At 36.2% G+C, this 17,806-nt stretch overlaps 1 protein-coding gene and 1 long non-coding RNA gene across 2 annotated transcripts; both read left to right on the forward strand.

The window, feature by feature from the left end:
• Positions 1-681: 681 nt before the first annotated feature.
• Positions 682-2,003, forward strand: LOC115449742 (fork head domain transcription factor slp2). Its single transcript, XM_030177626.2, is given in 2 exon segments — positions 682-877; positions 880-2,003. Coding segments are annotated over 2 exon segments (966 nt in total). The 5' UTR covers positions 682-765; the 3' UTR covers positions 1,734-2,003.
• A 5,478-nt stretch (positions 2,004-7,481) lies between these two features.
• Positions 7,482-8,484, forward strand: LOC119190513. The gene is made up of 2 exons (XR_005112961.1): positions 7,482-7,772; positions 8,142-8,484. It is a non-coding gene; the product is annotated as an uncharacterized LOC119190513 (long non-coding RNA).
• Positions 8,485-17,806: the final 9,322 nt, after the last annotated feature.

A 17,806-nucleotide genomic window follows, 5' to 3' on the forward strand; every position in this document is an offset into this window, starting at 1 on the left:
TAAGTAAATATTTCTAATTTATCTTTCTAATAACCTAATAATTTGAGAAACGAGACATCGTGGTCTGGCTATCTTAATATGACAAAAATGCATTACTAATGCACGAAACTCAGTGTTGTAAGTACAAAACAAAGTTTAAATAAATCCTAGAGCCGCCACTGTTTAAACAAAAACAAAAATACAAAACATTTGTCAAACTAATTATAAATGCAAACAGGTGTCTGGGTCTACAGAGTAGATATAAATAAATGGCACTGTTTTATTGTTTATTTGCACAACATAAGGCAAGTGATAGCTAACAGATCATTAACGTAATATGTTTTATGTTTAAAGCAATTAATGTAATGAGTTTTCTGTTTCTCGTTGCATTTTCCCTATAATATCTCCTTTTTTAATAAATTCTTGTAATATAAACAGCGAATTTTTCGCATTGTTCACCATTGCATCAACTGCGTAACAAACGTCAATTTTATTAGTAGATAACAAATAGTATATAGATAACCGATAATAAGACGCCGGTGGTGGTGTGTGGCAGCCGAGTCGGCCGCGCCGGCCGACTTGACGCGCAGAGCTTGCGGGCCGCGGGGCGTGGCCCGACGACGGAAAGCTCGCGCGCGTACTGGCTCGACCGCCGCCACAAAGTTCTCGGGGCGGAGTCTCTATACGGCGGTATAAAAGCGCTCTCCCGCCTCCGCGCCCGCCAGTTCACTCACCGCTCGCACACACGACGCACGCGCTATCCGCTACGAGTGTACAGTGATCAAAATGGTGAAGTTCGAAGGAGACTTCAGTATAAATTCGATTCTAATGAATCATGCCGCGTCCAAGCCGCCGGCTTCGCCCTCGCCGACGCTGTCTACGGACGCGTCGCCCTCCGAGCGGACCTCAGCGACTCCGAGCTGGACGTGACCGGCACCGAACCCGTCGACTGCACCAAACCCAAAGACGACGACAAGGACAAGAAGCACGAGAAACCCGCCTACAGCTACAACGCGCTCATCATGATGGCCATCAGGAACAGCCCCGAGAAGCGGCTCACGCTCAATGGAATCTACGAGTATATCATGACCAACTTCCCGTACTACAGGGAGAACAGACAGGGCTGGCAGAACTCCATCCGCCATAACCTCAGTCTGAACAAGTGTTTTGTGAAAGTGCCGCGGCATTACGACGACCCCGGCAAGGGTAACTACTGGATGCTGGACGCGTCGGCGGAGGATGTGTTCATCGGCGGCACGACCGGCAAGCTGCGGCGGCGGTCCGCGCTCAACGGCCGCTCGCGGCTGGCGTGCTTCAAGCGGCCTCTGTTCCCCGGCGCGGCGCTGCCCGGAGCTTACCCGCCGGCATCCTACTCGCAGCTAGTTGGGCTGTACTCTCAACTGCTGTACCAAAGGTACGCGCCAATGCAAATGAAGACCCCGCCCGTGGCCCCCAGTGCAGTGCATCCCGCGTTCCGTGACTCTGTGTCGTACGGCAGCCTGCCGTACTCCCCGGCAATGTACGAGCGGCTGCCATCGGCGCCGTTCCTCAGCCAGACGGCGCTGCTGCAAAGCGGTCCCCTCGCGCAGACGTCGGCCATGCTGGCGCAGACGTCGCCGCTACTACCACCGTCGCCGCCGATGCTGCACTCGCCTCCACCGTCGGGTTCGTCGAGTCCGGAGCTGCCGTCGCCTTCGCACCACGCCCTCACGCCGCACATCTACAAGCCGGTGACTGTGCTGACGCGGCAGTGACTCTCGCGATCTGATGCTGAGCCAGTAACAGTGTTCTGACGTTTTATTTATCTGTGATTTAGTTATTAGTGTGGGACCAGTGGACAGGTAATCTCCACAGTGCCACCGCCGAGCGTTAGCGAGCGCCGCGGTGCGCCGGCGCACAGCGGTGTCCATATCGACCTAGCATTCCGCTATTGTAAACACTTCCAAAGTTGTATATTTATTTAATATAGATAGGTTTAAGTTGAGAGTATTATAATAAAACTAAAGTATTGTTCGCCCTTTAAACATCTCTTTTATTTACCTCTATACTACTACGGCTTACCGGATCTTAAAGGATTTAAAATGAACTCTTAACATAAGTAAGTAGTCATGGCAATCTTCTGTTTTTGGCTATAAATTATTACAATGAATTTTTCATTTGAAATGACGTCAAACAATAGCTTACTTACACCCGCATAATGCAGGTGATAAAGTTTATTTATGTTTATCGTGTAATAACATTATTTTAGAGTGATGATTTAGTATTATCACAGATTTATACTTGCGACAAGATAACATGATATTATTATAAACAGAGAGCCGCTGCAATCGTCATAATATATATGAAGTACTTACATCACGCCTTAGATAACTTCTTGGCAAACATAAACACAGAGATAAACATTGAACATATTACCTACTCATACGGGCCGGACGGGTAAGCAGACCAACAAGTGCCACTGAAATTTAAGGTGACCTACGTGACAAAGGTCTTTTGATATTTCGTACACCATACACATACTATCATCTTCGAAAATTAGGACTCAAAGCGTGTTTTGACAAATAAAACAGATTTGAATATTGAATAATATTATTTTTTTTAAATATTCGTTAACTCAGTCGTGCTGTACATTTTATACATTGGTTTAATTTTACTTCACGGGCTGTTGTAAACTTAAAAAAAAAGGAAAAAAAAAGGATCTTTTATTGTGCTCTACTTAAAACGAAATTATATCACTGAAATTATTACATTATCACAATTGATATAGTAAATTCTCCGAACTGTAGGCCTTGATCCCAGCCAGTGTTCACGTGGATCTATACAACTCGATAAGAGGTCAGAAGAAACACGACAGGTCCGTCGGAATTCCTTACAATCAATATGAATTCACCTTAAGGTCATACAATAACGTGTGAGCATCAACATCAATTGCTTAAATACATCGCAATGCACTTAATGCATAATTTAAATTAAAAATTCAATTAATAAGTGTTTTAAAATGTCACTCAACATTAATGACGTGATAATATTTTATTTTTATGTTTAATTAAATCACTACAGGTAGGTTGCAGTTGTTAATTATAATAAACATAATTATTCGATTTCTTTGACATTTTATAAAAATGCAATTGAATAAAAACATTTCCGAGGCTGAATGGAAATAATATTATGGCTAAATGACCGCCAGTTTATTTTTAATTAAAATAGGCTCTTTTTCTTATAGGTAATATTTGTTTACTATTTTAAATTATAATTACTTAAATAAGATATTGTATTAAGCAATAGTTTAATAATTATACTACTTCATATAAAAGAAAAAGAAATGGTTGGTTAGGTTTTCATGCGAAATTTGGAAAAGAAAATTTCCGAGCATTGACTTGTTTGCTTTGTACATAGGATAAACAGCCCGTGTTGTTCCCTTCACAAGATATTTATGAGTGATTACTGGATGTTTTTTAGTCTAAATCGGTTTGAGTTACCCTCTTGTGTTTGTTTTAGGAAACCGATGCCTTGACGCGCGTCCTTAAACGATAAATAAATATTTAGGCCTAAGCCAATATTTAGCGGCAGATAGGACGAATCTAATAACAAAACAGTGTGCTGTCCGTCTACATAATCCGTTTACACTTCAGGGAATGGTAAATCTAACATCTATAAGCCAACTTGGCTTAATCTAATGAGTCAATGGGCAACACGTAATTATTTTAAAAAATATATATTTAGATAACTATAAAACTGTAGTGTCTTTTTAAAAATATTTTTGTTTTAAGTAGTTGTTTTTTAAATGGAATTTAATTTTAAGGTAATTTTTCAAATTTCATAAAATAAAGGTGTTCTTATTTTCATTATATGTTTTAGTTCGTTATCAAAGGACATTTTTATAGAGTAGTACTCGAGGCCCTTAAGGTTACTGATATCATTATACTGCGTCTGTGTTAAGGACCTACTGGACTTTTAAAAACTATGGAACCACACGCTACTCGCTAGCATCAGGTACGCATCTAATGTTTAACTTCGTCATTCATGATCGGGTTGGTAGAGACGAAAGAGTCGGTAAGTCAGTATACGTATCAACGCACGGAGTCTTCGCCCTGCGCGATTTCACCAATTAGTTCAAAATTTAAATCGAAATTATGATTAAACCGGAGGTATAAGTACGACTTTACATACGCTCATTTATGTATATACTACTGCCGTAGATCTGCAAGTAATACGATTACAAGAAAGGAAGAAACGGATTTACAACACAAAGCTTATTATTATGCTACATGTAATAGCTTTACGACCGTCGCATTTAATTAATATTCGCTAATCTAAGATTACTGTCTTACGATTATTATTCAAAGAATAAAATAATATTATCGATACAAAACAATAATCCATTAATTTGTTTCATTAATTATATTATATTGACACATGTATTCATTATCTGCGGAGTTAGTATAAACAATTGTCATTGCATTTATTTTATATTATATTTATTTAATAAGGTACCCAACAGCATACGTATCCCTAATTGTAGAAAACATTGCATTGTAAGTAAACAGTTGGCTGATATGCATGCCAGTTACAGGCATTTTTAACTTTCACAAAATACTCATAATTATAAAATTACTCGCAACGAAATAAATAATAATTTTGTTCCGCACTTTTATTTAATTCCTATTAGATATTGCCAGCATAGCGGCGATAGCCTAGCATAGCGGCGATAGCCTAGTTGGTTGTGGAACGGACTGCCGAGACGAATGTCCGCGGGTTCAAATCCCAAGGGCACACACCTCTGACTTTTCTAAAATCATGTGTGTATTCTTTGTGAACTTATCGTTCGATTTAACGGTGAAGGAAAACATCGTGAGGAAACCTGCACGTCTGAGAAGTTCTCTATAGGAATTTCGAAGGTGTGTGAAGTCTACCAACCCGCACTAGGCCAGCGTGGTGGACTAAGGCCTAATCCCTCTCAGCAGTAGAGGAGGTCCGTGCTCAGCAGTGGGCAAGTATATAATACAGGGCTGATATTATTATTATTGCTAGCACAATTCCACGACTAAAATATTTAATTAGTAAAATTATTGGACTTGTATCTGCCACAAAATTCGATCGTAGATGACAAGCAGCAAAAGTGCTGTCACCTCGAGGCTCGGACATGCGTTACGCACTTCCTGCAATACGTAACTTAAGTTAATATAACTTCATAAATATGAAATAAAAGAGATTTACGTTACTTCACGCATAGAAAAAATAGTGTTTTTATTAAACTTAACGCGTATAGGCGATTTGAAGTTTTAATTTTACTTATGTGGTTCACTGTACTTGCTACACAATAGGTGGCTATACTCAGACGGCAGTAGGTACCTACTTTTCCTCATGGCGTGCCGCACACAGGAGAGCGATAACCGCCAATTGCTCGTTATGAGGTCTAAAAGAGGTTGGCTGACTAATTATATATGTCACGAAAACAAACTGAGTTTCATAAGCCCAGTTATGTTAAACAGTATACCTACGCCATACCCTGACAAATTAAATGAAAAAAAAAAACCGTTATACGCAGTCTTTTAAATTTCACTTTATTGACATGTCGTGTTAGACATGACGTATTTAAACCAGTGCGAACAAAAATCATTTACGCGTAGTGTATGAAAACGTCATAATTTTGTTAATTCCAAGTTTTGAGATTGTAGATGTTAATGGTAAATCCATAGTTTTTGAATATAATTGAATAAGCCGGATATTTTAAGGATTGGATCGCAGCGCTTAAGCTCCAGTGTAAGATAAGCCAGCCGAATTTATTTCGTCGGCTTTATCAAGCAATTAACAATATTCACCCCGGTTTAACCTCTTTGGTTGTAATATTGCGTCTGCGCATAAGTATTGTTAGTTTTAGACTATGACACGGTTTCTTATTTTAAGAAAAGTTAGGTTAGGTCAGGACTGCTTTACTCGATGTAAACATTTCTAGTGCTAAACGAACAATTTTATTAACATAGTGAAGGTCACACTTCATACAATTTTCATTGGAACGTGCTGCCGTCGCACCACTTGTGCACGTGATCGTTTGCGGATTACCATGGCTTATGGGTCCCCATTACTAATCACTCACAGTGTGCCTCGGCCCTTAAACAAAATAAGTCAAAGATGCGACATTACGAAAATATCCATAAGCCATTTTCAAAAAAAAATCATAAGACGCAGTCAAAATTTTAGTAACAAATATTTCTTTAAAAAAGTTTTATGAAAGCGTTTATAATACAAACTCTATGCATATAAAATGGTAATTGTGTGTGTTTTTGAATTAAATAACATTGTACAACAATTGAAAGGTCTAAATTAGGTTTAAAATGCGTATAATTTCTCCTATACACCTAGAAAGCTATGCGTGATTACTCATGTGTTCACAATGGGCGGCTAATCCGCGCTGTCTGACGGACAGACAAACCGGCTGATTGCTTCTGAACATGATGCGTCTATTGAACTCCGCATTCACTTGTATTTTGATGTGTTAACTACGTCAACTACTGGATGAAAGGATCGTTTTGATTGGAGATGAGATAACGCGCACTATCAGTCACGGCGAGTTGTTACAGTCCATTACTTATCGCTGTAGCTATATTTACCTTGTGAGAAGGAAGGGGGGGTTCTTTGAATTAGACATGAAAACAGTTTAAATTTTCCATTATTAGTTCGTATTATTATTTCCATTTCTGGACAGGTACTTAAATTGACTTAATGTCATTCCATTCAAAGGCTACACTGTCACAAAGGTCATAGGGAAATAATATTAAAGATAAAACGCACATTTCTTTTTCTACCGCCAAATAGCGTACAAATACAGTCTTCTTGCGGTTAGGTCTTAATAACAGGAGTATTTGCTGGCCCTTAATGACTCAGAGTGACAAACACAATGAATGCTGTGCAATACTTCGTCATTAGTGGACGTTGTTTCTGATTTTTATTCGTGACGCTTATCAGCAGGTGAGGGTCGTCAAGTTATTCACTTCGATAAAAATAATATCAATTGACGATAATATATATTTTTCTAGCAAAAAACGCACATATAGCATGACAATATATTTTTAAATGTTTTTTATAAAAATATCGATCAATCTCAAACGATAACATTGGCAATGATTGTGTTAATACTGTGCAAGCGAAAATATTTGCATGCAAAAGGGGTTTTGCAATTTTTTGTAAGTTATTAATTGATGTAAGTTATTTTAATAAGACCCATTATACGTCAAAATATATTAAACATAACTGGTGCAATACGTTAAACATACGTTTTTTTTTTCACATCGATAATATTTTTTGTTCAATAAAAAAAGTGTAAGAGGCATTTTTTTTTATTAGTTTATCTATATTTATGATCTTGTTGAGAAAAAAAATGAGACTTCTTCTTTGTTATTATTGTACATTGTTTTTATTTTATTTCAGTGCCCCTGAGGGTTGTTTTCAAAAACGGTAAATTCAAAATAAAGTAGACACCATTAGTCATTTGTGACCAAAATACTTTTTATCAATGTTAACAGTTGTATATTTTACCTGTTATCAACACATTACACATACAATATCAGCATTATGCTTGTCATTATATTTACAGTTTATCTATTAATGTACTAAAAAATTCTATTTACTTACGGTACGGAACATCTAAAAATATCGTATGTTTTAAAAATAATACAGATCTAAAAAAAATATCTTAGTGACGTAGGTAATCAGTGTTTTGTTGAAATAATCCATGAAGAAGAAAGAGAGTAATTCGTAATCACAAAGTACCCTTTCAGATTTTAAACATGGCAGTAAGTATATACCTTTTAATTGTAATATTACTTATCTTAATTTCGTCAATGGATTTTTAGACAATATCAGTTTTAACGCCTCATGTTCCGCAATATATTTTTTTTTATAATTGTGTTATTATATTTATTCTGCTAAACAAAGATAAAACTATGTAATAACCAAATAAAAATGATTATTTTAGCACGAATAAAGAACCCTAAAACTTAACCAATAGTGTTTGCACCATAAAACAACAATATTGTGTCCAAATACAATTATCATTATAAAACGATTAGTGGATAAATATGATACAAGCATCGACTGCAATTTGCGCTGATTATACAAGGAAAATGTAATCAAAATGTAGAAAATTCGCATTTGTGTTTCAGACAAGTCTTTATCGGCGCTCGGCTGATGGCAACACCAAAACTACGTGTTACAACACATTAGGATACTGCACTGTGCATCTCGGTTGAGCAATTAGGTCTTAACTCAATACTACAAATAAGGTTTATTATTCTTCGAACCTAAAGTGGTTGCATATTGTTAAGTGATGAGATAAAGCAATAGTTATAATTGTTAAAAAAAATATGATAAGGTGTGCACTTATAGAAGAAATATAAATAAATAACAAAAATATAAATATAATTATAATTATATATATATATATGTACACACACATATATATATATATATATATATATATACACATATATACATATATTTAAAGTAGGCATTCATTTTATATATTTTTATCTTATGTGTACATTTAAATTAATTAAATATTAATTACATAAATATTTGTATACATCATTTAGTTATATCTAATGTTGTATTTGCTTACCGCAACAGGTTTGTTTGATGCACCTACTTTGTTCATCTCTGCTCCACCCTAAGGTTGACTGGGAGAGAATGCCTATGGCATTAAGTCCGCCTATGTACAAATTTTATTGTATATGAAGTGCAAATAAATAAATAAATAATAAATATAGATTTAAATTAATAATTTAATAAAGATATTCTTTCATGTGCCTGTAGGTCCCTTGAGGGCGATCGATCGTGAAGCCTTCACGACAAGCGGGTGGGCAGGGTTTATACCGTGTTTGTTACGCCTGTCTATACCTATCTACAGAATGATTAATGTGTAGTTGATTGGTGATGCGGGATTTACTTCTGTCCCCGGACTTTCCGATATTCAAATATTCATATATTTATTTGTAGCTAGATTAGGTATCTATCCGATAAGACGAAATATAAATTATCATTTAGCTAATATTATTAGACATTATTTTGTAAAATATGTTACTTTGACTGTAGCATGTAAAATAAAGAACAATGTTACCCTGGCGCCTAACATTACGTCAGTTTGTCTGGACGAACAAATAACCTCCGATCGCTGTCTGACTCTTTCCATGTCAAACCACTGTTTTTCGCCACTCGGTACTAAGTATTGTTCGTAGTTTACAACAAGGACATTCGCTGATTACGTGTGTTGTGACCACCGATGATTTATGTTGTAGATAGTATATATTCCGATTAATCCGACCCGTATCGCGGCGACGTGAGGCAAAACATAAACAAATAAGTCATAAATAACACTTATCAATCAAGGTGTCGAACATAGTTACTAATTTAAATGTATTTTCTGCCATTCGCGGACAAGGAAATTACTATCTAGGTATTATAAGACATCCTTTGTTAGTGTCATGCTGTATGTTGAAGATGCTTGAAGAATTCCACATCCCCTGCCTGTCATATCATGGAATTAATATGAGTTATCAAGGCGTCGAGGGTCCAGTTCGAGCTCTTACAGTACCCTTAGTACTTTGTACCACTTCTTTTCTGCTTTATGACCTTCGGCATTGGCAGAGGTATGGTCACGTCAACCTGGATGCGATTGGCTCGGGACCGAAAAAGGTTGCAGGATATTAGAGAGGCCTATAACCAGCAGTGGAACCCTACAGGTTGCAGATGATAAGGATGATGATGATGGTCATGTCACTTGATCCTGCCAAGAGCATATAAACAGAAGCATTGGGTTTGAGATGTGCGTTTCACATTTTTATATTACTTGCAAATTGTCCCAGCCATCTGATGTCTCCTATCCGTGCGAAAGACTTGAGCCTAGAACGCGGTGAGTTCAACATAACCGTCCAGTCCTCTGGTAACGAGCGGAGGCGATAACTTGTTTTCCCCACAAAAACAAAACAGTGTTATAGTCAAGTCAGGATAATTAGAGCAGTGTCATGCAGTATACGTAAAGTTCTGATATTACCACTGTTAAAGGTAGACAGTGTCTTACCATTGATGTGGTCTACACGATGTCTAGTTGTGCAATAAAGTATAGGAAGAGGTGTTTTTCTTAACCTGACATAGCGAAGCCTATCTACTACAATTAAATTTTTTAGATACGGAGTAATATTTTATATTTATAGCTTTCCTGAGCATTTCAAGAGTAATTTATCCACAGGTTTTGAGTTGAAAATAAACCGGGATATTTTACCTGTACCTGTATGAATATTAAAGGTAAAAAATTAATTGTTATTTTATTTAGTTATTAATCGAAATTGTAAACTGTACGGACACCCTAAATAATTCTAAATTTCGGGAGAATTATGTGTATCTATTGCCCATAAAAACAGAATAAAAAAAAGATTGTGTTTTCTTGAATTTTGTCATCTGGTAACCCAACCGACGCCTGATGGTAAGTAAATGCCCTCTACTAAAATATTAACAAGCGACATTTTACCTTTTGATAGTCTCGCAAATTATGACCTCTCGGTCTCGCAAATTACGCCAATAAATGATTTTGGTATTCTCTTTAAATGTTTATATTTATGTACTATTTATGTCTCCCAAAAGTATATAAATAAATAATGAGAGATGTACCATTATGGCGGGGTTTTCGCCATATATGCGTACACTATGCAATTATAATAACTTTTATTTGTTGAGTGGACGTTATGCCATGTGCTTTATCAAAACGTAGCCCATATAATTGTAGAAACTATTATTGTATAAATGATATTTTTAAAATATACCTAACAGTAAATAGTTGTAATAAAAGCAGGAAAATCCTGTGGAATTCCAAAACGATAACTGAAATATACTTAGTGTCGAAAATTATTAATTAGAGAGTAAGCGGATGCCCGACGTCTCGCTTTGATAATCCGTAATTAATATAAATGAGAAAGTATATTTTCCTTTTATGTTTCGATAAATTTACAATACCTACCACTAAAAGGAATTTATGTTACAATATTGACATAATTAACGTTCACGTATTTCCTCATACTTATTTGATAATAATATACGTCAAAAAGATATAATTCGAGTTGTCGATTTCCATACATTATTACACGAATTGCTATGCAAAGTGTAAACGCGCGCAATATTCATGTTGCCGTGTTTTAGTTCGAAATGTGCTCACCGGCGCGCTGTTTAAATTTCCATACAAAAACTAATCTAACATACACTGTAATATAATGCGTAAATTTGTCCTAGGAGTTATTTTTAAATATAGATAGTGTATAAACAGTAGACTAAAAAAGACTCACCGCTGACAAATGTCTACCTCTGTGGATTTATTTCTGGTAAAATGTTCCATGGGAATGAAACCGCGGGTTAGAACTTTCTAGAAAAGTGTGGCAGCAAAGTGATTGTCACCTGTAGTATAACATCTTACGCTGATAGCGTATAAAGGGATATAAACGTGAAAAATAAATATAATTTTGGTACATTGTCGGACAATATGCTAAGGTGGCTCGTTGCGGAGTCTGTTGGCGTATGCACATACACACAATAATCTAGGCAATACTCTAGTGAGCAAGGTCGTCATTACAGATACAGTTGAATCACATACTAACCTAATCGATAGATTGTGAAAATCATGATGTTTTTTTATTGCTTTGAATGACGAGAGGAGCTTGCCGTTCGCCTGATGGTATTGGAAATACGACCGTAAACAGAAGCAACATCATCCAACACCTTTAATTATAAAGCATTGTTCGATATTCCACTCCGCTCATCATCCTGAGATATGAAATGTTGAGTCTTATTATATCCAGTAGTTACACTGGCTACAATGTCCTTCAAGCCGGAATACAACCGTGTCCACACACTGCTGCTTGGCGGCAGAAATAGACATACTCATGTACTATTTTCGTTTCTTACTCTCAAGCACGCAGAGCCGCGAGTAACATCTAGCAAGATATATAAAGATGTTGGAATAACCGATTACTTTGAACAATAAAACCATAACGGATCGCATTAAACGTTTGACAAGTGTTTAAAATGTTTCTCCGAATGCAGCGAGAGCCTTCATCGATGATGGATGATTAATGATGGAGTGCTAGCGACAGCCGAGCCGGACTGTCTGTTGTAGCGACTAGCGGGAACACAGGTAACCCACTTGTGGGACAAGTTGGGAGATAATGGCGGGATGCAAATGACTCGAAATGTTTGCCTTTTTTGTGGTATATTTCAGTTAAAAACGAAGGCGGCCTTGGAGGTGAACTGGGCAACCGCTAGAGGTCTCGCACGGTACCTTGGAGGACCTTTTTTACGGTAATACCGAAGAAACTGTTACAACAGGGAGCTTTTATTTTTCTCCGCCAGGGGTCTCCAGTCGTTTAGCCCCGCCACTGGTTATAACTTAAGTTCAACAAGTTCACAAATTTACAAGTCGGGCTATTTAAATGCTGCTAGTAATCCTACCTAAAATGGAAGTAAGTTTTCTGAAATAGTGGTTTATGGAATAGAATATAAGCTAAGATATTTGGATGTTTCATAGTGCCATTTCCTACTTATAAAAATGATTTTTATATTTGTTTTTGCCGAATTCTGGAATGCCATAACATACGTTAATACAGGTTGATTGTTATAAATGGTTTAACTTATACATATAGTTATATCATATTTTAATTAATAAATTGCGATAATTATATACATTTGGCTATGTTTTTTAAAATCAAAATAAATTTGGATATATGTATAATACCATGCATTCGTTTTACATTCTTAATAGTCAAATTAATATACATGTATAAACGAGATTTTCCACGGAAACATGATTTTTCTTGTAAAACATTTTATTACATCCTTTAATAGAAATACAAAAGTATTTAGTATAATCCATAACAAACATAATTTGATATTTCTCAGCGGCAGATGACAATATAACTTTATCGCTCGTCTTTCATTAATTACGCCATCCTGCAATAAGTGAGAGATGGCATTAGAATGAATGTTAGCACGTTTGCGAAGTTCCATTGTGATCATTGAGAAATGTTTTTGTTGTCGGTAGCGGCGCGGTCGCCGGTCGCCAGTCGCGATCGATTGACACATTGTCGCCCTTTATCGGAGATCTTGACATTTTTATACCAGATTAAACAAGTTGATCACTTGATGGAAGTAATCACCAAAAAAAGGTTTTTTTAATTCAGGACCAGTATAACCACTGAAACCATTTAAGTGGTTAAAGACTCTCTTCAACTTCAGCCAATCAGCTTGTTACTTATCTGTTTATCGTAAGACAGTGGGTATACCCCGGTCCAGCTGACCTATTCGGACTGTAAACAAACTGACTCACCAACTATGTCTATTAAATGATAAAAAATGATTTAATTATTTGTTTTGAATAATAACAGTAATGTGTACAGTATGTAAATATTAATTAAGGATTTCCCAACTATAAAATATTACTTACTTAAGATAAACAGATTTAACGGGGTTTCCAAACTTATGACTCAGTAAAAATGTAATCTAAACTAATGTATAAAGTTGAAGAGGTTGTTTGAACTCGCTAATGTCTAGAAATACTACACAGATTTTGTTTCTTTTTTCAGTACTAGTAAAGTACATTATTCTTAAATGCTACTTTTTATCTCAAAATGGTCATTAACGCGGATGAAGCCACGTACTACACATAGTCTCATATATACACGAACTTTTACTCAGAGCTCTCTTTACATGATAATCTTACGAAAGGAAAGTAAACGAGTAAGCTTAGCAAATGATACTTATGGTCCTTGGGAAGTGTAGCTTCTATTCTTTCTCCACCTTCCCTTAGGTTCTAACATGGGGTTAGTACAACATTTGAAGCATGTTGCAGGAATGACTTAACCTATTTTTGACAACAGGAGGACAAATCATTTTCAGTATTGGTTCAGCAGTCCCAGAGATTAATTTCCAACCGAAAACGCAATATCACGAACTAGAACAAATCGTCAATAATTAAATAAAAATTTAAGGAACCCACCACACAAAAAAAATCTCCGGGAAATAAAATATTTTTGTTTGTCCTTTAACTATGTTATAAGCGCCTAGTAATATTTTTACCGGAGCGTCGCGTAGTTAGTTCACGTAGCGAAGTTGGGTAGTACTAGTATGGCTTCCCCTAAAGTCTTAATATACTAAACTAAATCAATCTTAAAGAATGAAGTCACACAACCAGTAAGGAACTCGAATACAGAAGGTTTAAAACCAAAGAATTACGCTCAAACCAAAATAGACTAAAACATTGTGTCACATTAATGATATTTAAATGATTGTTTTTATGAAGCAAATAGTTTGTTTTGATTGCATCCATTAGATCGTGTCGTGGGTCACGTAGGCCTCGGACCCTAATGGCACCTGATCATCAATAATATGTAATTAATTTGATTTTAATGGTGCTGCGTAATGTGGTGAATCCGTGTGCCAAATCTGTTGGGTTTATTTATGACAAGAGCAAGATAGTGTTTATTCATGTTGCTAATCAATATGCAAGCACAGTTGTGTTTCGGCGAAGGATAAGTAATCGTTATCCCTAAGTTTTTAGGAGAGGTTATAATAATTAAAATCCCTAATACTCACGGATTGTGTGTTGTACTGGAATCACCCGGCTTAACGACTGCCGAAGGAAAGTTGGGAGTGGACATCTGTTTGAAGGACGTTTAGGAGAAGGAATGGAAACCTTTTACGATGGACGGAGGGAAGAAGACCAATACTTCAGATGTCTAGCTCATATCAATCGTATATGAAGCTTAGTTATTGAAAGTTATAGGAAATACTGATACTGGTAAAAGGCAGTTGTAATCTACCGCTAGATGAGCGACGTCCTCTTGTCATGAAATAAAAAAAAGAAATAATATGCACGCATGCCTTTATTGCCTAAGGGGTAGACAGAGGACTACTCCTTCAGGGTAGCCCTCCGGCCAGGGCGCCCAGTTTACGCCATGTGTGTTTCGTCCCATGATGTGACAGGGGCGCGCCTATTGTGATATCGGGCACAAATTCCAGACGGGCTGATACTGAGGAGAAAACCCCAAATATCCCTGCTCAACTCGGGATTAGAACTATTAAACTTTCATCTCTGTGTGAACACTACTTTTTTCTGCATTAAACTAATCTTCAAAGGGTTTATTTTAGATAAAGAAAAATGAATATTTAAATTGAAGTTAATGTATAACGTTTTGAAGTTTTTAATTAATTCGGATATTTTTATAGCTATTTAAAAAAAATATATTTGTATGTTTACTGTTCTGATAAAATAAGGACCTCATTCCTTAAAACAATTATCCAATCGATAAAAGCATTGAGTTTATGTTCATCATTTGTTGTATGTCAGATAGTATGTCTATAAGTACAATTAGCTAAATTGTGCCCTTCGTGATAATGTTAAATAATATGGCGCAACATAAAAACAACAATATTACAATAATTACGCAATTGTTTTTATTGCTGTATGAATAACTACATTTACATAATCTCTCACGCCTTCAAAGTAAGCAAAAACAGAGCATGGTAAAATACTTTTGAATATGCAAAAATAAACATAAATTATATCAGATACATATTCTAGTCCCAAATAACATGTTGAAGTAATGTTTAGATCAGTGATATTGAGGACTAAGACCCCTAGAACGCTCTTCCGTTTCCAACTCTACATCATCGCCACAAAGCACATTGTCTAATAAGTTCATTTAATGAGTTCTTGTAGACAGCTCACGCCCAGGGTAAAGCTGTTTTTGAACGTAGTTATAATAACCTGCTTAGTGCTTACGTATGTTACTGTAACCATGGGTATACTCTGGATAATGCGGTAGTTTATTCGCTCTATGACTTCAAACATTAATGTTGGCTTTTTCTTTGCTTTGTTGAGATTTTCGTAGTCAGTTATTAGTTTACTGGTGGTATTATCCATTTACTGGTGGTGGTAGGTCTCTCATATGTGACAGTTCCCCTGGGTAGGTACCACCGCAATGTCTATTTCTGCCGCCAACCAGCTGTGTAGTCACTAGTATGTTCCGGTTTGAAGGACATTGTAGCCAGTGTAACTACTGAAAATAATAAGACTTAACATCTCACATCTTAGGATGACGAGCGCAGTGGAAATCCAAACAATACTTTGTAATTTAAGGTGTTAGATGGCGTTTCTACTGTTTATGGGCGGTCGTATCGCTTACCATCAGCCGCAGGCGAACGGCAAGCTCATCTCGTCATTAAAGGCAATAAAGAAGTCACATTTGGTTTATTGAGTGTTTTATTATTTTTAGTATTGGAAGATGTCATTAGAATGACATTTTTTGCGATAACAAGATGTGATGACGTGCAGAAAATCAAAAAGCATATAGCATGTCCACAAAATCATTAAATAGACTACTATAATAATTGGTTTACGCGCTAATATACATATCACGGACATTGTTACGCCTGTTCCTGTACTGTAGTAATAAAAACCAGGCACTAATAACTTCTGGAAGTAAAGTGTGAGTGCTCAGGATAACGCGTCGTCTTTGTGCCGGTAAGTAGGAAGCGTGGCGAGTACCCGAGTATTGACAAGACGGGCACAGTTCTCAAGCAAAGCACTGTGCTTTATTAGGATGTGTTCACTTTAGGCGCAATTGTTAGCCGCCACTCTCGTATCGCATCCTCCGGGCTAGACAACGCTGCCGGTACTCAAACTTTGTATTATTTGGTACTATTTTATTAGCAATATGTATCTGTAATAATACCTTATGTTTACGCGAATATGAACATTGAAATTAAACTTGCTTTCGAATTATATCATGGATTTTAATGTTTTAATTTTTTATGTTAGTATAATTGTAAAATGTATATAGATATTGTAAATTTAACTTTTCGGATGGCTAACACTTTAACTTAACCCGTGACTATGAAACCTGCAATTTGAAAAATTCGAAGAAATTTCAAATATAAAAAACGCAATAAAAACCGAAAACTGGTTTTATTTAACCGACTTCAAAAAAGGAGAAGGTTATCTACTACTTAAAATAAAACATTGTTTACGTACATTTGTCCATGTATTTATCTAGCTTAACAACTAGCAATTTTAATTAGTTACTGATTCCAAAATTAGGAACCAGTATATAGGTAATGTTAAATTATTTTTTGCTTTTTGAAGCCGTTATGATTTTTTCCAATAGTATGTGGGCAAATGCTGATGTCTTTATGGTGTTGTTAGTTGTGACGATTTACAGCTTGTTGTAAGAATATTTTTTAGTTGCCTAAGAATTGACATTCTTGTGGAGGTTAACATCATATAAGTGGGCAGTCCCAAAAGTAATGCATCGTTAACACAACGGTATTGGCAGGACGACAATTGTTTTTCAGTCTACTCTAAAGTCTGAATACAGTCGACAGTAAGTCGCGGTTCATCTAAATAACAATGGCCACTGTTTAACATTTGTGTTTATCTCCATATTTTATTTCGTACAACTATTTGTAAAGGTGTTTTGGTACAATTTCAGTACATGAGTACGTTTTGCGACGGAAATTGTAACCAATATTTTCTTTACAATATAAGTCAATACAGGCGTCAATATTGAGTGTGAAAGCATTCTTAATATTTCCTTGTTTTTAATCGACTTCAATAAGTGAGGAAGCTCTCAATGTACTATTTTTTCTGCGTTGGTGTTACGCGATATCTTTGCTGGTTGTGAACTGATTTTAATTATTCCTCTATTTTTGCCGATTTTAATTATTCTCATTGTTCCATCCCGCAAACAATAACTAAAGTCTACTATCAGGTTACTTGCTTATTAATCTGCCT

This window comes from Manduca sexta, chromosome 24 (assembly GCF_014839805.1).
Source record: "Manduca sexta isolate Smith_Timp_Sample1 chromosome 24, JHU_Msex_v1.0, whole genome shotgun sequence".
Taxonomy (NCBI): domain Eukaryota; kingdom Metazoa; phylum Arthropoda; class Insecta; order Lepidoptera; family Sphingidae; genus Manduca; species Manduca sexta.